At 38.1% G+C, this 25549-nt stretch overlaps 1 protein-coding gene across 1 annotated transcript; it reads left to right on the plus strand.

Annotated features, from left to right (window-relative positions):
- Positions 1-1019: 1019 nt before the first annotated feature.
- LOC139745117 (major facilitator superfamily domain-containing protein 6-like) lies at positions 1020-21767 on the plus strand. The gene is made up of 6 exons (XM_071655538.1): positions 1020-1092; positions 14914-15756; positions 16148-16600; positions 19030-19242; positions 20106-20417; positions 21604-21767. Exons 1-6 carry the CDS (start codon positions 1020-1022, stop codon positions 21765-21767), a joined length of 2058 nt encoding a protein of 685 aa, XP_071511639.1.
- Positions 21768-25549: the final 3782 nt, after the last annotated feature.

A 25549-nucleotide genomic window follows, 5' to 3' on the forward strand; every position in this document is an offset into this window, starting at 1 on the left:
TAGTATCATAATCACAATCTTTAAAGTATAAACATAACAATGAGATCAAAGGAATTGACGATACACTTGTTTCCAAATAAAGAGGAAGAAGAAGAAAAAAATGCAAGTGCCTGCCGTCTTTAAGCACATACTTGATAGTGATGGCAGCTTCAGAATCGTGCACCCATCTGCACCCATCTGCTGTAGTTTGTATGTCTAATATGCAAGGCATGACATTAACTGTTTTTCTCCGGTGGCAAGTTCTGGCCGCTGAAATCTTTCATTTTGAAAGTTTGGTGGCCATAAATAAAAGGAAACTTTGCAGTCCAATTTGAATCATAGTTGGCCATTTGGCCCACTGAAAGAAAATCTTTTTGGAAATTTGGTGGCCGGACACCATCTTAGTTGGGCAGCCACCATTGTTGAGTCCAGATGAATTTTTCAAATCTAACATAATTCATGTTCTAATAGCTGCTTGTTTGATTACCAGAACACAGGGTTTTGTAATGCATTCATGGTATGGTATAGAGTGCTGCATGTGTGCTATTAGAAGTTACTGAAGAGTCTTATTTCATTGAGTGCTTTCTAACCATGAAAATCATTAAAAATGCGCTGCAGGAAATGTGATCACACATCACAACTATTGTCTTAGTGATGTTGAAAGGGTTAATTTGGCATTTACCTTGTCTTCTCCAGACATCTATTCCAAGGCATGTCTCGGAATCTCAAGCGTGGGTGGAATATTTTGTCACACCTTTACTAAAGGCTGCTCCTCAAGGCTTTCATAGTTTTCCTTCAGACTCTGTGCCAAATGAGGTGAGAAAAATATCCCATCTTTTCAAGAGGAAATTTCGTAAAGACATATAGATCATGGTAGCCTGTGTATCCCTTCATTTTACGGATGAAGCAAATGTTAACATCCTCCTTTTTCCCCATCCAGTCTGCTCAACCAGCTACATTTCGTCACTTACAATCAGACTGCAGTGACACAGGAACAATCAGCTAGAACAGTTCTCTCCAGCAGTTGAACATTGGCAAGGATGACCAAGATGGCCTGCAGAATCAACAGGGAATTTTTGCCGATCAAGATGGTGTACTTCAGCTATCTGGGAGGTAAATATTCAAAAACGTTTTAAACCATTTCAGACATGACTGGTTAATGTATTGCTAACATTTCAGTGCTGGTACTGAGTTGTGTTCATTCAGCTATACATTGATAACGTTGCTAGCAAGGTGTTGACGATGCATGCATGCGTCATTATAAAACACTGCAGAGCTCTGCTTGGTGAATGAGCAGGTATGTAGATGACTTTGATAATGTACGAAATACTGTAAAATGAGGAATGTTCGCGTGCATTTTAATTGGCGAATTTCGTGACAGCCAAAATTTGTGAAATTAAAATGCATGCAAAAGTTCATGTCTGCACTATATGCATCGAATGTTAGAGGCAACTCACGAAAATGTCATGCTGCAAAACAGGCCGTCAGCTCCAATTCGTGATAATTTCATGCCGCGCAAATATCTTGTTTTGCAGTAAACCTCGCGTAACTTATCAGGGGTCCCAGTACCTGCAACTTTTTTGTGTTTCATCATCACCTTCTGTGTTCTCATTATCTTCAGAGATAGCTGAGGCCTACGTGATGGTGTTTGGGGTAGCGCTCTAAGCTTTAGGATTGTGCAAGACATTATTATTAGAATATATTGTAAAATAAGAAATTTTCACATGCATGAATTTTTTTTGGTAAATTTTGTCTATGCAATGCCTTGAATGCCAGTAGCAATACGAGAAAGTTTCTTTCCCCCAAAAAAGGTGTTGGTTCCAATTGGGAAAGTTTCATGTTTCTAATGTTTCTAGTGTGACAGTAATGTCACCGCATTTGAGAAAAATGGGCCCTATATTGTATGAAAATTGACACACCAAATCAAGCAAGACATTTTGTCACTATATTGAAAAAATGGAGTAGTAGCTTGATACGTGAATGAGCAGTACGTATTTGTACCACTGTGAATAGAGTGATGTAATGCCATTACCATACTCACAGCCGTTTGTGGCAGCCCATGTGTTAACACAAAATTTTCATAAGACGGTTAACTACTTCTTTCTGTTCTAATCTATTTTACCATCATTACATTTTGTTTATTTTCTTTCATTTTATTACTTATGATCATTTTTTTCTATTTCATTTTAAGCTTATGGAAGTATGTTGTTATGGTTTCCAAGCACAACTTTCAGAATGTCATGGTACTGTCCCTTTTTATTCAAATATGAAATCACACTTTTGAATTAACTAGTATCAATTATAAGTTTTTCAGTCACCCCATATCATTATGCAGCATTCTTGGCTGTATTATATGTAACTTTATCTTGACAGTATGTTGATGGATCACAAATAAGCCTAACTGTAAAGATAACATTGGTCATATTAGGGATAGCTTAGTCATGTAACCAAGGTGGGTTGTCATTAAAGATTCTCCCCTCAAAACTATATTTTGCCCAACTTGAATGTTTACCACGTTTCATTTCACAGTCAATTATTCAATGTGCAGAGTGCAAACCAAAACCAGTGCACAAAGTCTTGAACTCTCTTCCCACACAAGGCAGTGAACAGTGCGTTTCATCACATTGCCATGTTGCTAATAGTTGCAAGTATGTGTGTGTGTGTGTGTAACATCGCTCGCAAGTCGCAACATATCCATCATGGCCAGCAAGATCTGCACACTCCAACACCATCACTAGATATTCATAGATGTTAATGATCATCATTTCCTGTGCAACAGGGTTGTTTGTTTCAATCTTTAAGCCACCATCACAGGCACTGATGATAAATATATATAGAGTGTGTGTTTGTGTTCTTATGAAGCACTTCCGTCATTACAGCTAGGCATTCCTGTTTGCATCACAATTTTACTTTTATTGATGTCGCCGTCTGGCAAGGATGGACACTGCTTTGCTGTCCTTGCTATATATCTCCTTCTTTTCTTTCATGCCCACGCGTTGCGTCAATATTCTATGATGGGCCGGAAAAGAGGCATTCAAACGCCTGAGATGTGGTTTCCCTGGGCTACATGAAGAGCACAACAGCTCAATTAAGGGGAAAGATAATCAAATGAAAGAGTCAGAAAGATGTACCTGCAGGTTACCATGACAACAGGATTTTTTTTTTCTCTCTTTTTCCTCTCTTAGTCAAGTGTGCAATGCAGATGCATGGTATCATATTATATCGCCCACTCCCTGCCCCGCTAGCTCAGAAAGACAAATGAGGAATCGCCTGAAGAGATGACTGTCTTCCTAAGATGTGAAATCATTCGTAGTGATTCAGTTTCCAACGTCGGGATATACCCCAACCAACAAAAATCATTAAGGTATTGCTGCTCGTTGTGGAGGTCTCGAAGGAACAAATTGGCCAAGAATAAAGCCTTGTAGAATTAAATATCTGATGAGAGCTCCCCTGAGTAATATAAGCTGATTTGGACCAGCTCCCCTCTTGTCCTATGTGACTCCTTCCTGTTGAGAGGATTCATGGGTTGTTTGTTTGTTAAGTTTGTGTACTACAAGCTTATAGGATTTCAAACCCTGTTGCATCAAAAATTTACTCGAATTTCTCAGAACATGAGCATTGTGTTTCACCATTGTATCTTTAAACAACCTGTTTCAAAATGACCTTTTTACCATATCGAGCCAGTAGTCTAACGCCAGGCAAATGCAGGCTTGAAAATAAAAACAAACCCAAACCAAGAACTCTAAAGTGAAATGCAAACTCTAAGATGTAGACAAGATTTTTCACTTGACTTCTAGATCCTGTCATCGTACCTTGCCAACATGCTTTCTAATTTCGATCCCATTTGATTCCACTAGATCTTATTTACAATATCACAAATTCTTTGAGATTTAGCAATTGCAACAAACCAATGTAATACAAAATATATAAACAGATTTCAAGTGGAAGAGAAAATGAGCAACTCCATAGCCTGTATGAAACTATTTATTCAAAATTATTGTGGTATTAAAAAAAGAGAAGCCCATGTAAAAGACAAGCTTTTGGAGATGTGGACCAGTCAATGAATCAGATTTACAAAAGGAAAAAAAATCAAAAGGAAGAAGCTAAGGAAGAGAAATAGCAGAGAGAAATTGTAGCCCATTTCATGAATGATTTCTTTACATCTTAGACAATCTTGTTTTTGATAATCTACTGCTATTAACAAAATCTGTCACGTACTGTCAGCCAAGTGCTCCCCAAAGTTCTTTTGATTTGCCAACTTTCTATTATTGTGTTTGGCACAAATCCAGTATTTTTATGACACATGAACAGTATACTAGTGTGAGTCTTGTTTTTGGCTGCAAGCAGGCTTAAATGAAAGGAGAGAGAATTTTATTGTTTAATGCTCTTCTCTGAGAATATAATATAGGCATTTGTGTTTTCAGAAAAAATTGTACACTAAGGTATTGATAAGGAGAATTTTATGTTATGTTTTAGCTGCAGTTTAATTTATGAGTTGTTTGGCTGTAAAAGAGCTATGAGGGTAAAAAAACCCCAACCAAATGTAATGCATGTTTTTTGATATATATTTAAGGTCCAGATTTCATTGGCAAGTGGGTTTATTTAGATACTCGTAACAGACAGCATAAAAGTATACATACATAATATGTATGCACATGTACAGTATACTTATATTTATATTAATATATCAGGTCAGAGAGAAAAATGGAGGGAAAGCTATTAAAACGGCAACAACGCATAAGTTGACAGTGTATTTCTTTTTTACAAGTTGTGGTACCTATGTCTAAAAATGAAACAGATACATTGACTTTAATTATGAACTCTTGGTATTTACCATCCTCATAGTTTTCTCTTGCCGTGGGAACATTAACGTAATGAGATTTGCTGTGTTTGTGGGGCCAAGACTTTTTTGCAAGTTCTGTGTCAAGGACTAGACCATGAATTACAAAAATGTAACAGGTGTGAGAATATCGAAACAGTCTATCTTCCCCAAACTCTTCCCAACAGGGGTAAATTTTAGTGGGGCCACACAAATTGCACCTGCTGAATTTCTTTCATCTAAAAAGTTTCCTGTTATTAACCCCCTTTTCAAACTCCAACATAACACGAACCCCCCCCCCCCAGAAAAAGAGTAAAAACAAAACAAAACAAAACAAAACAAAACAAAACAAATACAAGTTTCCCACTTGTTAAGCCTGCGTAACGTGCTGATCTGACAAAAATTTGGCCAGAAACTCTGCAGAACTGCAGAAATCACAACAGCTTTTCAGTGGTGTGGGAAATGGGCTACTTCAGTTTCAGTTTCAGTTTCAGTTCAGTTTTTATTTCTGCATTTCAAAGTCAATACAAATCAACAAATCAACAAAATACTTACATAGTCATTTACACTGCCCTGCCTAGGCAGGTGAGCTGATGTACGCACAGAGGTAGCTATAGAGGTTGATATCTGTGATTTGCAGTTTGCATGTGTGACTTTTAAGGTACTTGGTCACCTTTGATTTAGGTGGAGGTGAGTCATCACTATAAATAATGATGATCATAATGATAATGAGTGAAATTATCCAAGCGCAGGGCCTGATGGCCCATTTTTATCATGAGAAGCTTTAAATTTGAAATTTAGATGACATGAAAAAGAAATGTAGGATTGGCCCTAAATAAAAAGAAATAAAACAATTTATTGTGAATTTTTTAGCTGCCTGATTGGGCACCAAAAGGTAGCCTTTTTAGAAATTTGGTGGCCCAACATCAAGTTTTAGTGGCCCAAGGCCATTGGCCACTGCTAATGTAGAGCAGTGAATGGGTAGGGTCCATGGTCAATGTAAAGGGGGATCATAATATGTCATGGTTGTATACCTTTGCTGAGAACAGCATCCATTAGAGCTATCTCTAAGGCTGTTTCATATTGGTCGAGAAACGTAATTGCAATGCTGAATTACAATTATGATTTGGATTAGTGTCCACACACATGACTGAGAAAGGCTTCACAGATTCTGCAGTTTTGACTTTCGGAGCGAGGAGGGGAGGTCTGGCTTCCTTCCGAGCTCCCATTAATCACTCTTAAGTGATCAGTAGTGCGAGCTTTGACTGCACTGCGAGCGTTTGAGGAGCGTCGTTTTTCTGCGGTTGAAAAGTCACCATAAGCTCCGCCCCCCCCCCCCCAAAAAAAAGCATGATATTGAGGTCAATTGTTTCATTCCTTAATTCTGGAGAATCAGCATGAGTGGAAAACACCTTTGGACCATCATTTGAATCAAGATTGGAATTACGATTCAAATCACCAACCACGATTCCAGTTTGCATGCACATGGCCAAATTACAAATTACAAATTACATGGCCAAATATTTTCCCAAATGTTTACAAGAAATTATACAGTTCATGATTATCCAACTCGTCAACGTTACGCATATCACCTTCCACGTACCCGAACAATTTTCGCGAAAAAAACCATTATGTTCGCTGGGCCCAAATATTGGAACGAACTCCCTATGGAACTTGTAAGTTGTACCACTGTAACCTCATTCAAACGAAAACTGAAGCAATATCTTCTTAGCAGCTACATTGTACGGCATGCATAGTGTATAGTTCTTGTTACTCTTTACATGTTACCCCTTGTCTATCCCACCTTAGTCTGGCGGGATCCTAACCATGAACACTATTTTTGAACAGTCTGCCTATTGCGCAGTTCATGCACCTATTGTTCCACTCGGTTATCGAAACTCTCGCGCGTGACAGCTGTCGGTTACTATGGTCACACGGAATGCTTGGTTTTAGGACCCATGCTGGAATGTTACTCCTGAGCTTTCGGTATTGTTTACATTCACGACAAATCTCATTATCCCACCTTCTACTTATGTATTTATGACATACAGTTACGCCATTTTCTATACTCTGCAACACACCCCTTGAATCTCTGCAGTTGTTGCTCACTGCTGCAACATGTGACCTTTCAGCTTTCTGTTTTTCTGTATTTTTATTTAGTGATATATATTTAATTGGATTTTTTGTTTTGTTTGTTTTAATCGGTTTCCCCAGATATAGTTGGTCTTAAAAAACATCCGTACTTTAAACTTCCCCTAATCTGATTACTCACGGGACCTGCGGCTGTACAAGCTAATGCTTTTACGCAGGCCCCATCATATTTCTTTTCGCATTATGACCACAGTGTAATTCGCATGCATACAGACCTCATGTTTATACCAAATCAAACTTCTGTACATTCTGATGAAGTCTCATCTGAATTATGTTTTGTATAATTTTCTTATTTATATACTTTATTGTGATATATGTGAGAAATATGAAAATAAATTGAAATGAAATGAAATGAAAATTACTTAATTTGAATCTTGATTCTAGTGGTGCATCGTTACATTTGTCATTCAACTTACGCACTCTTGGTACGTGTGAAAGCAGTCTGCGTACAGTGCTTAGGGATATCCTTGATTTATTGCCAGTCAGATGGTACCATGCTTCAGGCCCCTCTCCCACTCCACTCCACTCCCCCCCCCCCCCCCCCCCCCCCCCCCCCCACTCTGAGGCTTAAGAGATTTCTACATTGCCTCATGAGGAGCAAACAATCACTGACAACGACCAACTAAACTTGGAGTAGAACTCTCACAGGGAGATGCTCTTCTTTGTTTTTTGAGGGTTTTGATCAGAGGTTTGAGATTTGTTGTGGTTCTTTTTCCAAATTTGGATGCAAACAACACTTCAAATATTATTACACTTACCCTTTGATCTGAATGTGTTTTGAGATGTTTTGTGCCATTGATAATCTGGGCTAGTTAAAAGTTAGTATGAAAAGAAAGTGTAAAATTTTGTAAGCACAACTGTGAATATATGTAAAAATTTGGATAACAACTAGGAAAGTTCAAAAATTGTGAAGTTTCCCTAATTTATGCAAAAGAATTCTCAAATACTTGATTTGACTATGTAAAAGAGGGAGCTGATGATGTCTTCACATCATAATTTTCCATTGATCATGTACAAAGTCACTATGAAAAATCAGATATTACACACCATACAAGCTATATGGCAAGTCATGAGGTAATGACATCATTAATTCACTCATCTGAATATTCCTATCAACTATTCAAGAAATGTTTCAATATGTTAAGATAAGCTAAACTTTGTATCAGGTTTTGATCAAACTTTAGATGTTTTGCATCATTATCAGACTAGCTCTTATAACTGGTCCAGAATTTCCCTTTAACTGATACCATGGTAACATGACTGGGATGGCTTTTAACCGTTCCTCCCTCAACTCTCTGCGAACTTTCATTGCCCCGATTGAGATTCTTTTTCCCCGTTGACAGAAAACAGGCAGGTTGGTACATCCGCCTCTGCAAAAGCAGTCAAGCGGTACATGTATCCCCTTATCACAGTCAACAGCACGTGCCATTGAACAATGCAAAAATGGTGCAGATGTGAGGTACGAATAGAGTGTTTACTGATTGGCTCACAAACTCTTTTGCTATACACTATAAGGGCACCCAAATGGGGTCAGCAAAAGTCAAAATCTAGGGAGCTCAGCCTCGATGGCTATGTATGTCCTCATAATGTGTCTTATGGCAAAACTAGTGTTTACTACATTGAAAAAAAGTAAATTAGACAAAATTTACATAGAGTTTTTATACAGAAAAAGAACAAATGCTGACAGACGAAACTCTAATCATTGAAACCAAAGTCATTTTTCTGGTCAAGATAACACAAATCAATGTGAATTTATGCCACGAATGCAGACACTCTTGTCTAGCTTTTGGGATTCTGGTATGCCAGGTTTCTACGAGGAATGGGTTAAATAGTTAATTTGCACTGGACTTCCCTTCATAAGATTGATTGACAAATGGGCATTCTTTATTTTTAGTCTGATTTCACGCACTTGCTGTCTTTTATTTTCACATCATATTTCTCATTTCATTCATTGAAAATAACTTGTCTTCTGGGAAGACATTTCCTTCAGTGTCATTGAACTTTTATGTTCATTATGTTTATGCTCAACTTGTGTAAGGCTGACTAAATGGGAGTATTTGCCCACCTTATTTCTTTTTTCCCAGAATATGATTAGTTTCCAGTTTAGCTGGCAGTGTGAAAAGAACAGAAAACATACTCAAGAAAACTTTTGAATGTAAACAGAAAGGAAAGACAAGATGACCTAGACCCCGTTTACAGTGCGGGGCTGGCCGCGGCTCAGCTGCGGCCGAGCCCGCCTTCATTTTAGTGTAAACGCGCAAAAGGCCAAATGCGAGGCCAAAATTGGTTGCGCATTTGGCCACGCTCTGGAGGTGGTCTCGGCCGCGGCCGAGCCCAGCCTTTTCTCAGTGTAAACGCAAACTGGGCCAATTTTAGTCTGGCTTCCAGACCCTCTGCCCGTACTATTTTGCTATTCAGGATATTGACCCCCTCAATGTCAAAAACTAGTATAGTTTAAGGTGGTTTTGTCCTGCAAAGGATTTTTCCTCCGGCAAAGGCCTTTGCCCACACGGCGACTTTGTCGGCACGGAATCCAGTTGGCAAAGAGTCTGAAAACCAGACTATACCAATTTGCGTTTGTTTACAAGCAGAGCGCCACTACGACAAAATATTGAAAGGTTTGAATGAAAAGCCCTGGCCGAGCCCCGCACTGTAAACGGACAGAATTGCGGGGCTCAGCCCCACAATTGAGGCCGCGCGGGCTCGGCCGCGGCTCGGTCCAGCTCCGCACTGTAAACGGGGTCTATGTACCTGCATACTTGTGAGTAGACATGTACAAATATGCGTGCATGCATGTGTAAAAGTACAGACTGTTTTGTATACGTACAAACAGAATGTTTTTGTTAAGGTGGCTAGCTGACTGAAAGTGTGTGTGTGTGTGTGGGGGGGGGGGGGGTTATTGGTTTGTCTTACTGTTCCTGGTTTGGAAGGGATCCAAGGCAAAAATTATTTGTGTCAGTGGGTTTGTTATTTATGTTAAATTTTTTTTCAAAGCAAATATGGGGGGGGGGGGGGGAGCTGCAGACCTTTTTAGGTAGACAATGTTTATGGGCTTTGTGATAGTTAAAACATTACGTCAAGTTCACTTGTTCATGCATTTGACATTGTTACCACATTCTGGCTGTAAGTGAACATCGTTTCTCAAAAGAACAAGCACCACATCTTGACTTGCTAGGATAACATTCCCTAGCTGTCCAATTCTGCAAACACTTTCTTTCACTGGGAACGGAAGGTGAGATGAAATGTGTTGCTCTTGTTTATAGCAGACAGTTGCACCGATAAAACACTCCCACGGGAAATCAGGGAGGATGTGATTTATCCACCGCTGTTCATTCTAAGGCAGTGAAATAAGATACGAGTCTAGAGGCAAACTTGGCTATTTAGATGTTTTTCTGTGTGTATGGTTGCTGCATGTCACTCTGCCCTGGAATCCATTGGGTGCACTTGAAGTAGGGACATGAACATGTACCAAACCAGCAAGAACACAGCATACAGAGTTAGTGGTCTTAGACTACCCATTTCCTCTCATCTGAAATTAAATTTTGTCATGAATCTCCAATTCAGGTGTAGAGTATTCAGTAACTAAAACTTTAATTGTCACTATAACTCCTCCATCTGGCAATTAAAAAATTCCATTCTGTGATACTCTCACATGAAAGAGTGCATTTTATTCAGCATATGTTGAATGATTAAGAGTGATGAAACCCAGTTATACAAGTGGATTGCGTGAATGCAGGAATGTTAGTAGAGCACATCAGTGAAATTTGAGGAATTTTGGACGGTTCATTCAAGAGCTGGGAATTTTTTCAAGTTTTGCTGCGCAGCCATCAATGGATGAGAAGACTACAACACATTGTGATGATTTATAAAAATATCAAGAAGATTCGACATAATTATTTTCACTTTTCTAGCATTATGAAAGAGCGCTTAACCAACTTCTTCTTTCAGAAAGCTGGGGGAAATGATATTACCCTTTAATATCGTATGTCAGTAACAAGTAAACAAAGATTTGTGGAATTCTCAGTATACTTCCTTTTAATATATTGCAGTATGTAATGTCACCAACTCTAGCAGTCTCCTAATCCAGATGGCTGCACTGAAACTTTCAAAAAAAGATTGTAACTTAAACGGATTGTTCAATTTCCTTTAAACTTTGTTGATATATTCTACTAATATTGCTGCATTCAATCAATCCACATCTTGGGTTTCATTCCACAATACACTAAAATGCACTTTAATCACAATGGTGAATGATTAAAAGCTTGAGTAAAGCTAAATCTCCTCAATTGTGTGTTAAGCGGGGTTCCCACTATCGTGCGATCCATTGCGAACGCCACGATTGGACATTCGTAACTGATCGTGGAAAATTTGTTGAACTTGTCTGAAATTTCACGTTTGGATACGAGGTTATGCGAGTCAATAGGTGTTGGTACGCTTGAATGCGATATGGTCACGATTGGTCTATTTCAAGCGATACGATCAGTCACGATCTGGTCTGCCGTTCAAATACGATGCGACAGGATTGTCCTGATTGAGTTCACGATTAGTACCGATCTAACATGACCATTACGATCAGGATCCCCGATCTGGTACGTGCAGCAACGTACTGATACGTTCCAATACGAATACCGCGAACCAATACCAGAGACTCCAACTCTCCTGTTTTCGACGGGAGATCTCCCGCCGAAAACCCATTTTTGCAAAATCTCCCGTTCTCCTGCTTGAGATTTAATTTCTCCCGCTCTGGCTCTGTGTCTCCCGTTGGAAAGGATTTCTTACTTATTGCTATTGTACGTTGAAAAAAAAAATAAGCCTTATAGCACCAGAGAGCATCTAGAACCCTAGGAACTTCACGCTTCGCACACATCAACTTGGAGTCTCCCGTTTGCTAGGGGTTTCAGGCGGGAGAATCTCCAGATCAGAAGGTGCTTTGGGTTGGAGTCTCTGCAATACGGGCTGCTGAGATAAGATACGATATCTTTTACGATCTGGATCAGAAGCGACCCCCATTTAAGGCGCGATTGGACCCGAATGGGAATATCATAGTCCGGCTGACGATGGATTTCATTGTTTCCCAAAATCATGCAGAGTGATTAGGCCTATTAATTTTATCCACAACCATTGAGGATGGCAAGGCTTGACAGGTTGACGATGATGACAACGTAACCTTTGCAGTATTGCTAATGACGATTATGTTATCAGAGAGAAAGCAGCACCCAGGCCAGCCATAACCTCAGATATTCCCTCGTCTAATATTAAACGTAAAGAAATTAATAGAGTATGAAAACGATATGCTCACCCTCCCCCTCACAAAAAAAAAAAAATGAAAAAACGAACCCAAATACATAAGATCAGATGATTGCCCCTCTTCCCCAGAAAAAAAAAAAACAAACCAGCAAGACAAAATGACCTTTCTCTCCAATACATTAAGAAAATAATTATATGATGAAATGGAAGCTAAGAAAGAGGATGGGATTATTTCAAATATTATGTAACATAGTATTATGTGTTATATACGCTCGATATAAGAAAGTTGGCCGAATGGATAGTATTGCTTATGTGTTCGATTTCATATTCGCAAAGTGTATGTATCATATGCCTTTTTATTTCAAAATGTCGCTATCTCATGGATTATTAACAATTTGGTTTATTCGGCTTGATTTAGTGTTTTACTTAACTATGTTTAACATAACTGACATAACTATTTTCATTAAAAAAGTTATCCCATATCCTGTTTTGTGTGTCTGTATAATGGTAATAGCAACTCATTAATGAGAACATCATTAACATAATGTATGAAAACATCTAAAAATCTGTAATACAACTTTCATTTTATGAAATCATTAAAAAAAATGATTTTGATAATGTACCTTAGAAATTACGACAATTAAACCCCACACCGTCTTACAATATTATTTACCGTTTGGAAATAATAATCTAAAGATGCATGCTACCACCTCTCAGAATACAAAATAAATCAATTTATGAGTAAAATAAGGGCAAATGGGCAAAAAAATAATAATGATTATAAGCGGAAGTGAAGTGAAAAAGTCGATCCCGATCAACACGATTAAGAAGCACGATTAGACGAGATTTGCTGCGTTTGGATACGATCCTCGACGATCTGATGCGATGATCACGATCAAAAACTAATCGTGTTAATCGTAGAAAATTTTTGAACCGTCCAAAATTTTCCTACGATTAACGCGATTGCCACGATTGACCTTAAGATTTGATACAATCTGATAAGACCATCACGCTTGCTGCACGATTAAGACCACGATTTCAATCATGGCGCCAATCGTGATAGTGGGAACCCCGCTTTACAAGTCAAACTGATCAATTTTGAGCAAAACTTGATCAAGAAACATCTAATTCATACAAAGAATAGGTGTTTTTGATTTGCTTGACATATCGTAGAAGGATTAATAAACTTTATGAAGTCAAACTTACAACATAAGACCTTTTGTAGGTCTGAAAGGATTAATAAACTTTGAAGTCAAACTTACAACATAAGATTTTTATAAGTCTGAAAGGTCCCATTAGTCAGGTGGCGGCATTCAATATGTGGTGCAATGTTGAATATTGTAGCCATCCACATGTATGTTTTCACAGCATTGGAGGAGATTAAAATGCTTGACTTCTCTGGACATATTAGGTCCCTCGATCTTTGAAAAATGGGGGGGGGGATTAGATTCTGTGTAAATAGGAAACCATAAACGTGAGTGAGATTGAGTTGAACATGCACCTGGCTGATTTTCAGTGTTTATAATGATAGATTTTTCATCAATTTTATTGCATGCCCTCCTGAAATAAAGATGAAAAGAATTAATATTGCATGTTATAGGAATATACCATGTGTGAATGTAATGGCAGACAAGCTTTTTTTTTTTTTTTTCCACTGCCTCTTGTCTGAGGTACTGGTGTGCCATCTGTGTGGGAGAGATGGGGGTGGGGGTGGGGTGGGGGCAATCCTTAAGCTATCAATCCGACTTCGAATCCATGGTTTTATACTTCCTGCCATTCTTTTGTGATATGGATGTATGCAGAAAGATTTTTCGAACAACCTTCTCCCATAGTGGTAGATTTGACTAAGCAGTTAAGGTGTCGGTCACACATATTTTGTATTATTGACTTAAGGAGAAAGTTAGAAAATAAAACAGAAAATTCAAGCTCCACTCTAAAGACACAGAAAAAGGGACAAAGAAAATGATCACAGCAAAAGGCATTATTCATCTTTCTCCAATTGAATTGAATAGGGAAGCTGGTGTTCAAGGAATGGCTAATAAATCATAAAGCGTTTCTGCGACACCCCTTCCCTGTGCTATTCATTTTTATCATTATTTTTCTCTTCTGAGGGTGCCCTCATAATTCTGAATTCACAATTCATCAATTCTCTGCTTGTTTGTCCCATGTTTCGAAATAGTAGCGTAACCCTATCATTCTTCTTTGCTTCCAAAATGTTTGTATAACAATGACAAAGATTATTATCCAATGAGGTAATATGATCTGTGAGGGATGGTGATTTGGCTCACTTTGCATTGGTAGCACGTCTGCCTCCATTAACGTAAGGACCCATGTTTGATAGCGGAGTCTAGCTGAGCACTGTTGCATGTATCATACCACCACCTCCAGTATGAGGCAAAACATGCTGTCCCTCAGGTAGGACATTAAATGAATGTCCAGTGTCGTAGCTACTCCAACTCACTCACATTAAAAGAAATATTACATCTCTTTTCCCCTTTTTCCACAAGACAGTCCAATGATATCTATATTCCAAGTCAAATTGTCTCGCACAGCATTCAGATACTTTGATCCTAGAATTGTGGATTGGTCTTGAGGTGGAATTAAGGAAATCCACCTCTTAATTGTGCTTTAAAAATGAATTTAATGCAAAACTTATTCATTTGTACATTGTGTGATGGATTTCTTCTTTTTTTCCTCCCCTCTCTTTTCTCTAAAAGCCTTCGCCTGCATGCTACCCTTCATTTCAGTATTCTTCATCCACATCGGACTTACAGTGTGGCAGGTTGGCCTCCTGCGATCACTTGAGCCTATCCTGACATTCATCTTCAGTCCCCTGTGGGGCACCCTCGCTGACCGGTACAGCAAGCACAGGTTGGCTACCACGGTGGCCATTGCCGGTGCCGGCATACTCTACTTCACCTTCCTCTTTGTGCCTGCCATGACCGGGGTTCACCCGGATTCGTTGGTGGCCGATGTTGCTAGGGAGTGCCCATTGCAAGCTGGAATAGAAGACCAGGGATTGGTGTGCGCCAATGAGCTCAGCAATGACCACTTGATGCACCGGCGCTCAATAAGAGGAGATGCCAGGAATACCACCAACAGTTCAAGTACCGCCGAGTGCACAGAGCTGTGTGAAGCTGGTAAAGAAGCCAGGAGGAGTGTAAGAGATGGTAATTTGGTGATCTGTTTCGGACAAGATGAGGAAGTGGCGTGTCACAAGTGTGCCGGAACATCTGTCGAAGACACTGCTGATGGTGCCCTCATTGTGTTCAGCGTGGTATGCCCTAGTGGAAACGGCAGAGATTCGGATGGTTATTCCGCCAACTTCTCGGACAGTAATACAGGGACTAGCAGCCCAGCCTTAGTCCCTGATCACCTTCTTACGAATGTTAGTAATTCCTGCCAGCAGCTTGCGTGCTGCCAATGTGTGAGAGAGAATCTGCCCAACCCGAGGAAGGGGGCTACCTTTGCCATCTGCATTTTCCTTGGCATTCTTGCCGTGTCCTTTAACTGCAACATTTTGATGTTCTTTGATGCGTTTACCATGGAGCTGCTGAAAGGTAAGAGGAAGTATGAAATTGATAATATTTCTCATAGTATGTTGATATGATTCATAATAGTGAATTTGATTTTAATGGTGTTTTCATGAAATTTATTGAAATCTAAATTAGATCTAATGCAGGAAGTTGTGTAGTCCATACAAACAAGATGTAAGCATATAGTAAAAACTTAATGATTACCTATTTTCATCAGACTGTCGAGGCACATTTTGTGAATCTGACGCATTACTTTCAAATGGCAATTCATCATTGGCATTTCAGATGTAAGTTAATTGTTTATAGTTCTGATTTATACCAGGTATAGCTAATGAGTGTATATATTTCGTGTAATTTTCACCTTGAACAAGCAGTGAAAGTGATGCCTTAAAATGAGATCAATGATTCTGCTCAGACCGTCGCAAAGACTACGGCAAGCACAGAGTGTGGGGTGCAGTCAGCTGGGGTCTCTTTGCATTTCTCGGTGGAGTGGCCGTGGACGTCTACACCGACCTGACCGGGGCCAAGACCGACCGCTTCGAGCCGGCCTTCGTCATCTACCTCGTAGGCATGACCATCTGTGGGTTGATCGTCTACAACATGAGGCTGCCGGAGCACCGGAAGCCAGATGCCATGAAGAAGAACCTCCAGTCCCTCCTTTGCAAGGGAGAGATCATCCTCTTCCTCTTCATCGTCGTGGTAACGGGCATGTCCTTTGTGATGACATTCACATATGTTTTCATATTCATGAAGACAGATCTGAAGAGCCCTTACCTGTTGCTTGGCTTGGCTGTGACTCTTACCGCTATTGCTGAGATTCCCTTCATGTATTTCTCAGGAAATATCATCAAGCGGGCTGGGTATTCAGGTGATTCTTGTCTGCAGTTTTATCTTGAAATTGTTCATACAAAATGTAATTTATTTTGCCCTCTTCTACCCTGTTTAGTCTATATCAAAATTACTCAGATGCTTGATGCTTGATATTCAGTTGTAGTGAATGCAGACAAAGTGAAACTTACCAAAACCTCATATAATATGAATGAAAAATGTGTGGGGAAAATGGGATTCCATATGGGATCAAACCCAAGACCACCCGACTGCTAGATTGAAGCTCTTACAGACTGAGCTAAGGAAAGCTCCAGTACGATGTTTGTCCCAGAGACTCCGTAACTCGTAATGCTCGTGCGCTCAGAAAATTACATAATTACACAAACTGTAAGGCTAGATATTGACTTTTGGATAAGTGTGAGGGAGGTCTTTGGATCCAGTCCTGATGGAATTCCGTTTTCTGTGCTCATTTTCAATTTATGTTAACTCATTGAAGATAGGCTGATTTTGCTACAACACACATTTCCCATAAACACCTGCCAGAGTATATTCGGGACCAGTCTTCAACGAGTTGAATTTATCGTATTGTAAGTTCGATGTATTGAGTGGCCCACATTCATACAAGCTTGTCTTTTACGTGGGTCCCTCTTTTCTATTAATTCAATTATTTTGAACAATTAGTTTCATAATATATGCATTTTTATTGTAATACATTGTACATTCTGTTTTCATTGAATTTATGCAACAACAAACATGTGTTATTGGAAATAAAATTTCATTTGAATTAACCACAACCACAGTAGCGAATGGTTGATATCAGACAGAATGGATTGTTACATGTTGAGTCCTCTGTGTAGATGTGCATGATATAATCTGAAACACAATTTATGAGGTCTATGACCTCTCATTCCTCAACAAACAGGTAATTGTCCATCAAAAGTGATACCCAAATAACAGTTAGCACACATTTCTTAAATACTAACTGGTCAGGTGAATTGCAGTGTTTTAATACTGTGTATCTCCGCAAGATGTACCATAAATTTTCATGACATGCTTCTGGTATTCTTGCCCACAGACTTTATCATAGGACTCATTAGATTTTATGTTATGGCCCAAAGGCACTTGTATGTATGGAAACTATTCCTGTAGAGTGAAATCAATATATGAAGTATACATCAATAAAGAAGAGAAAAAATATTGTTTTGTGGTAATATCTGATAAGACATCACCATGACATGTGATCCTGCATCACAAAACTACCAAAGAAGGTGGCAGACACGGATATTTGTTAAAGGCAAATTCAGAAAGAACAAAACTCAAATCTTAACATGATATATAACTCAATACAAATGGACTTTCCTAACCCATTTAGATAATGGAAAGAAAGAACACGACTAGAAAAGTGTTTACTGTTTGCTGTGCAATAAGATATCTTATTATTTTTTGTAGATTCTTTTTTTTTTCAAAAATTTTCACTACTTTGGATTTCAGATATTCAGTATATCTATTCCATGATAAGTCTTCATCACTATAAATTCCAAAATATTTATGGGCTTTTACTTTTTCAATAGGTGACTGTGTGTTATTCATAGACACATGATCCCAATTACATTGTTCCATTTCTTCAATCTTTGTTTAGCACAAATTATCATATTTTTATACTTTCTAACTCTTAGCACCAACTTATAAGCATTCAACCAGAGCAAATTCAACTTTTTGAGATGTTGCATCTTCTTCTTTTTTTTTTACATACCTAAAACATAATATTGTAAAATACCATCTAATAATCTTTCATTCACATGCATCATTTTTCTTTTTCAACACATGAAACGGTACCTGAACTTTTCCTTAAACAATTAGCCTTGGTACCTATCTAAAGTTGCATACTATTATGATTGAATTCTGAAAGTAAGGAGAGGGATGCTGCTTACAGTAAAATATGGTTTGTTCATGATAACACAATATTTGACGGTAAACCCGAAGAAACTTTATTGGAACCCATGCTAGGTTAAAAGATTTTTAACAAGTAATAAAATGGATAATGATGATAAATACGCAAATTTGAAAAACTGAATGGGGGAGGGGCATGCAGCTTCCACCTCTGATGAGATCTGCCACTGCGCTGGATGCACAAATGAGATTAATGAGCAAAATTTTTATCTATTTGTGTATGATATCTCCAATAGGCTACATATATGATCATTGACAATCAGCTAAGGAAAAAAGAAGTACATTGACTCTAAAAGTGTTTATTACACATGTTGTAGCAAAAAAGAAAGAAAACTAAAAAAAAAGGAATGCTGTGTAACAAGATAGAAGCCAATTGAATTACCAAGAGCTTAATTTGTAATGGAAATGGAACTTACCTTATACTCCTTCAAATTTTACAAGTATTTGCTCAGATGTAGGACATCATCTGTGCCAATGCGATGCCATTTATTACTACAAAATCTCTTGCCCATATTCCAGGTGTGATGTACATAACCCTGATAGCCTATGTCATCCGTTACTTTGGCTATTCCCTCGTCCGCAACCCTTGGTTCATCCTCCCTGTCCAGCTTCTTCATGGGGTCACCTACGGCCTGGCCTGGCCCATGTTCACTGCCTTTGCCAATACAGTGGCCCCAAAGGGCATGGCTGCCACTCTACAGTCGATAGTTGCCTGTTCATTCATGGGAATTGGTAAGTCTGTTTTTTTTTTCTTCTTCTGGTTTGACTTTCTAGATTTTAAAGTCATAAATTACCATTTGCAGATGAAACAAAAATCCAGCATTAGTGCTTCAAAATAGTTCTAAAATGTGAGTTAAGGATAGACACAACCAATTAAATAATTTGAACCAGTATAATCGATGTTAAGTGTTGTTAAATATTCAAAATGTGAACAATAATTATAATAAAAATGTTTTCAGACTAAACCGTCTACAGTTACGGTTTAATGAGTAAAATAGTGATATCTTCTTATATAGGCTTTGTTGCAAAAATTTTATATGGTAGGATGTTTTGTGATACAACTGATCTACACATATGAATCAAATGTGATATCTTGAACATTTTTAAAATCACTGCTCCCATAGGTAAACAGGACCTTTAAACATCTCACATCGTGGTGCAAAGACAGAATAGACCATATATTCCTGGTTATCAACTGCATGTTTTTGATTGGAAAATCCCCAAACTAGGACTGTAGTTCATGTAGTGAATATTAAAATTGATTAATGCATTGAAAGTTAAGGAAAGAAAAATTTGAACAACACCTTGTACATAAACTTTGTAGCAGGACTGCACAGCTATTTGGAAAGACAAGGCAGACAAGAGTATTGATAATCATTGTTGCAATTACTGGCTTGCATTGGAGAGAGGGGGAGGGGGGACTGTAGTAAAGTGAACTCAATGAAAGAACAGAAATGGAAGAGATAAGAAGAAAAAAAAACCAAGGGAAACTGTTTTGTTTTATTGACTTGCCTATGGTTAAAGTCTAGTGCCATTACAAAAAAAATTCTCCAGATTTAATGAAAAACAAACACGATGCTGTCTCTATGTCCTAGGTGCTGGCATAGGCAACTTTATTGGAGGCATGATCTACCACAAGCATGGAGCCAGGGTGCTCTTCCGGTGTGTGGGCTCCATGTGCATCGTGGCGCTGGTGATCTACTTCAGTTTCACTCAGTGTTTGCTGAGAGGGAAGAGATCAGGGGCGCAGAAGGAGGAGGAGGAGGAGGAGGAGGAGGAAGTGGGGGAGGAGGTGGAGGTGGGATCCAGAGACAAAGAGCTGGAGAGAGGAGGAGGAGGAGGAGGAGGAGATGAGGAAAAAGGAGACAGAGGAAAAGAAGGAGAAGAAAGAGACAGTAAAAAGAAAGGTGAGCACCAGTGATGGGTTGACAATTTCATTTCATTTTCATTTATTGTTTCTGCATGGTACAAATCAACAAATCACTTGAGAAAAAAAATACACATTGATTCATCATTTATCATGCCTAACTTTGTGCTTGAGAGATAAAAAAATCATTGTGAGAGGATACAGAGATATAATAAAAGGAAAAATCAAACTGCCATATTCAGGAGGATACCCAGTAAGCCAAACTTAATATTTGGGGCCTCATAGATGTACAAAAAAATAAATTTATAACTTTGATAAACTAATAATTTACTGACCTACAGCAAAACAACAAATGATTTCACAAAGCAACTTCATTCCATACTTAGAAGATGGGCTTTCATCGTGTACGGCTATAAAGTCTCTAAATTTGATTTCTATCCTTGTGTCGTATGTTACTCTCCCACTAGTACTTGTGTCTATTCTGTATGTATCTTGCCTAGAATATTTCAATCTCTTAATCTCTGGAATATTTCATCCTGGAATATACCAATCCCTCTCTACTTTGATCTCTGACAGGTTTACAGCTTTGTGTGAAAGGATAACATATCATTTTTGACAGTTGTGTTGGCACAATGTTCAGTTTGGCAGAACTGAGAAGATGTCATATTTCATGGCAGTTAGTTATCAATAAAATATGCCATAAAAGGGGGATGTGATGATCACATTTGCACATGGATTTTAGATTAGAAGCTTCTGCCTGCAGAGGTGATCAAATATGATATATATACACTACATGCCTATGCAGTCATGTAGGAAGACATGAATTGTAATTTGTGTCTATGACAAGTTGTTTGTTGACAAGGATAATTGTGCAGTACTGTATACACTGAATATTTCGTAAGGTTTTTATTTTCGCGAATTTTGTGAGTCAGGTGCTATTTGCGAAATTAAAGACAAGCGAAAATAATGACTCTGGTCCTGATATGAATGATATGAAGATATGTATTTCTCCTTTCATACAGTACTCTATGATCACAAGTTTAACCACTTGCGAAATCATCGGGAAGTCCTGATTTTCGAAAATTTAGACTTGCTAAATATATGGCATATACAGTAGCTGTGATGTGCCAATATATATGCAGGTTGTATATATATTCACATATATTCATATACATCACTTTTACTTTAAACAAATTTCAATTGTTCTTCATAAACTTTGTGGATAGATGTCCCAATTGATGCGGTCAACTGGACGGATGCTGAGAGAACTGAGAAGAAAACCAAGGAGGAGGAGGAGGAGGAGATGGTGTTTACCACAGGACTGCAGATGAAGAGTGAGACCACCAGCCATAACGACACCAATGCAGTCATTCACTCTGCAAATGTTTGATTTAGGGGAGAGAAAAGTGTAGGGTGTGTTTCAAATGAAGAGTGAACGGGGCTGTTTACACTTGTGCTGAAATACTGCGAGATTTCAAATGCTGAGGAGTATATGTGTTGAGATTTTCAATGCGGATTTGAGACATGGACACCTATTGAATACTTCGTGAATCTACACTCTTTGGAACGACATTTAAATATTGTGTGACCTATTTCAATATCTTGTGAGAAAGCCACCTGTGCATTTTAAAGTGATGAATTTGGTTGCATTACAGATCTTGCAGGCATATAGTCCGTGCAACATCTCACATTTGTCAAAAACTTGTTTGATCTGGATTTCTAGGTGTTCATGATCCTCTGACTAGTGTACAGGTCTTGCTCTGGCAAGCTGTAGCATCACACAGCTGAGCCGAAACCAGCAGACTCAGTATTTTATAATTGCACAAGCACAGTGTGTTCTTCAACCACTGCAACCTCACCTCTTGCGGTATTCTCGATTGAAATATTACACTAATGTGTAGAGTGATTTTTTTACAAGAGATATGTGATGCACCCAGCATCACTTAACTCCTGTTGAAATCATGAAAACCTTGAATGCATTTGCATGAAGTTGTCACAGTCTGGTCGTCAAGAGATAAATCAGTACAATCCGAGATCATCCGCCTATCACTTAGCTAAATCTGTGTGTCATCGGGATGTTAGCTGGCATACAATTGTCTTCATTTCTGTTCTAAATCTCTAATAGTGAACTTTATATTGCTGTGAATGATTTGTCTGTGAAACTTTTACAAATCTACAAAATGTGTGCACACAACATGAAGTTCAGTCATATTCACTGTGAGAAATCGCATCACATTTTTGATGCTGCACCAGTTAACTGGCATGCACCGCAGTGGTACCATATAGAGTGACAGTTTACAATAGGCCACGATCTCATTGAAATAGACACATATATAAAAAAAAAAATGTATGTTACATTTACATTTAATTCTGTTCCATGTAAAATGTCAAACATGAAAATACCATGCAAATAATCATAGTTTTGATGAATTGATAATAACATGTGTATATACCTCCAGCAGAACGTGGTAGAAAGTACCAAAATATTTGAGCATATCTCTCTTTATCTGGCCAAATCACTTACCTGGATGCCCTCCGGTCCTAGCATGGCCAGATAAATGTGGTCAGACTGGATATGATGAAGATAGTTATGTTACATGAAATCAGTTTGCTCACCAGTGAATCACTTGTGACATGTGCTGTATAGGTAAAACATACTCCAAGCACAAAATGGGTGACATCACAGGACTTGATGATTGTAATCCTGATTATCCATCTCAGAAAAATCTGAAAGCCTTGAAGGCTGAAGTCAGTGTGCCTTTGAGTCAAAATCTCTATTGCGTCCTGGAGCTGAATCCATTTGAATAGTACTGTACACTGCTTGAGAAAGCTGCCTGATTTACCATAATCTGAAATAAAGATGTTGCTGTGTTGCTGTTGCTGTTTGTATTTGCATGTTTCTGCATTGTAGTGAGACATGAATTCAGTCCAACTTTTCATAAAGTGGTGGACCGAGTTTTGCACAAATAATTGCTCTCACACATGTGGCCCACCACCATGCCAACCCTGATAAAGTCATGAAATAAGCTTACAAAACCGTTTAGAAAAGGTAATTTACTGAAAAAACAACAGCAACATAGAAACAAGAAATTGACATTTGTTTTAAAAAGGATTTTAATAATTTTGATACCTCAACTTCTTCTCGCCAAATTACTGAAGTTAAGAGAAAAAAAACCCCCAAAACAAAAACATATGCTCAGTAGGCGTTTTGATCAGACCCTATAATGACTTGCCGCTGTATGCATGACAGCATCAAGCTTCAAAGATGATTATTATCAAAACTGTGATTATCTGATGACTGGCCTACTTACAGTTTGAATGGCAGGTGTTTTGAAACAAAGGTAGGGAAGATATTATGTATCATTGGAAAGCTCTGAGCCTCAAGATTTAAAAGATACTATAGGGAAATGGATGCACAGTAGCTATATCAGGTTCTCGGTTCTTGTGGTGATGGGTCACATGTAATTCTACATATCAATTTATGTGTCTGTAAGTCTGAGCTTGATATGCTCTTTTGTCTTTGTTCTTCGTTTTTTTACCAGCCACAGTAGGTCTTTCTATCATAAGAATGAAAATCTACCCATCAATGTACTATGCTGTACATATTGTAATTGAAGATGTTATTCCTCTATATTTTGGCATTATTTTTCATCACATATACTCCACAATTTCTCTATATGCACCGAATAAATGTTTATTATGTAGCTTGATATCAGCATCATTCATTGTAGTATTGTATTTAGGACTGTTATGACCAATATTTGTGACTCTTTCTCACCACTTTTATATGTTTTAAAGAAGTTTGTTCATCATGAATTGGTATTAATAGTTTTCTAGACCTATTTGCGGACAGAAACAACCAGTCTTGAACTTTGGAGAAAATAATTGTGAGTGTGACCATTGCAATTTTTTTTCCCAATGTCGCTGATTTTTTAGTCTGATTTGGTGATAGTTTTTCATATTTTATGGTTACCTGCTGTATAGTAAAAGGTAAGATACTTGCTGCTGCATTGGAATCATTGATTGAAGTGATCAGAAAACATAGAATACTTCATTCTCAAATCTTCAACCAAACTGCCTTTAAAAAGATAAAACTTCCTGATGCTTTCTCTCATAATGTCTAGTGTTTCATTAAATTATATGGATGGTGCATGTACAGTGTGTGTGTGTGTGTGTGTGTGTGTGTGTGTGTGTGTGTGTGTGTGTGTGTGTGTGTGTGTGTGTGTGTGTGTGTGTGTGTGTGTGTGTGTGTGTGTGTGTGTGTGTGTGTGTATAGGATGTGTAATTGAGGTATGAGTTTATAGAGTGGGTTGAACGCGGGGCAGGGGGATTAGTATATTATATGTACTGACAGGAATTATATTGTGGATGGAGATTGGCGAAAGAATAGGAAAATGTACGAGAAAAGAGAACAAAAACAATTCTCAATGTTAGCATATTTCTGTGATCTTTCTTGACAGTTTGCATAGATACAAATGTAACACTGATCTGATTTTATTTTCTTCAATATAATCTAGTTTAATACTTTCTTATCCAAGTTCATAGGAAGTATCCAACAACTACTTAGTCCTACAAACTCAAAATAAGCTTGGCATGATTATGTTTTTGCATAGATATCTTTCAATGCTAGACATTTTCATATTTTATATCCAGTTTTACAACCCTGAGTAATTTAAAATAAAATATGGAACACAATTACAAGAACACAATGAAATATTATGTGTCCTTATGTCAGGATTGAAAAGGTCTGTCACACGGACAATAAAAGATCAAATTTCCAGACATATCAAGGACGAACAGAAGTGCTCGCATCTAAAGGGTAGGGAGCAAAAGGGATAGGCTATATTTGGGCATTGTTTTATTGTCCATTTTGGGGTTCAGCACATCAAAATGATATAACTTCCACTATTTACTTTTTCTTTACTGTTATTTTCACAATTTTGTCTCGACAAAAATAAAGGTGGAGTTGCTTTGCTGTTCATTGTCTTTGAATTATTGTATTGTATCCTTATTGTAGCATTTTGAATAACTTGAACTGTGGCTGCATGTGAGTCTATTCAAAATCCTTTTTAAGGTAAAATACAATCAAAACTGAGATATTGTTCATATGTAAGCTTGCAATGACTGTCCTATAATGTTTGAATCTAATCATGTGTAGAAGTGCTCCCAACT

The sequence above is a fragment of the Diadema antillarum genome, unplaced genomic scaffold (assembly GCF_040938485.1).
Source record: "Diadema antillarum isolate AM-2024a unplaced genomic scaffold, OU_Dant_1.0 seq00001234_RagTag, whole genome shotgun sequence".
Classification (NCBI taxonomy): domain Eukaryota; kingdom Metazoa; phylum Echinodermata; class Echinoidea; order Diadematoida; family Diadematidae; genus Diadema; species Diadema antillarum.

Bases quoted from the DNA above. Each gene is read 5' to 3' on its own strand.
- LOC139745117 (XM_071655538.1), top strand. From the start codon at position 1,020: ATGACCAAGATGGCCTGCAGAATCAACAGGGAATTTTTGCCGATCAAG. The intron at 1,093-14,913 runs GTAAATATTCAA...TTTCTCTAAAAG, and splicing joins GTACTTCAGCTATCTGGGAG to CCTTCGCCTGCATGCTACCC. The intron at 15,757-16,147 runs GTAAGAGGAAGT...GATTCTGCTCAG, and splicing joins TACCATGGAGCTGCTGAAAG to ACCGTCGCAAAGACTACGGC.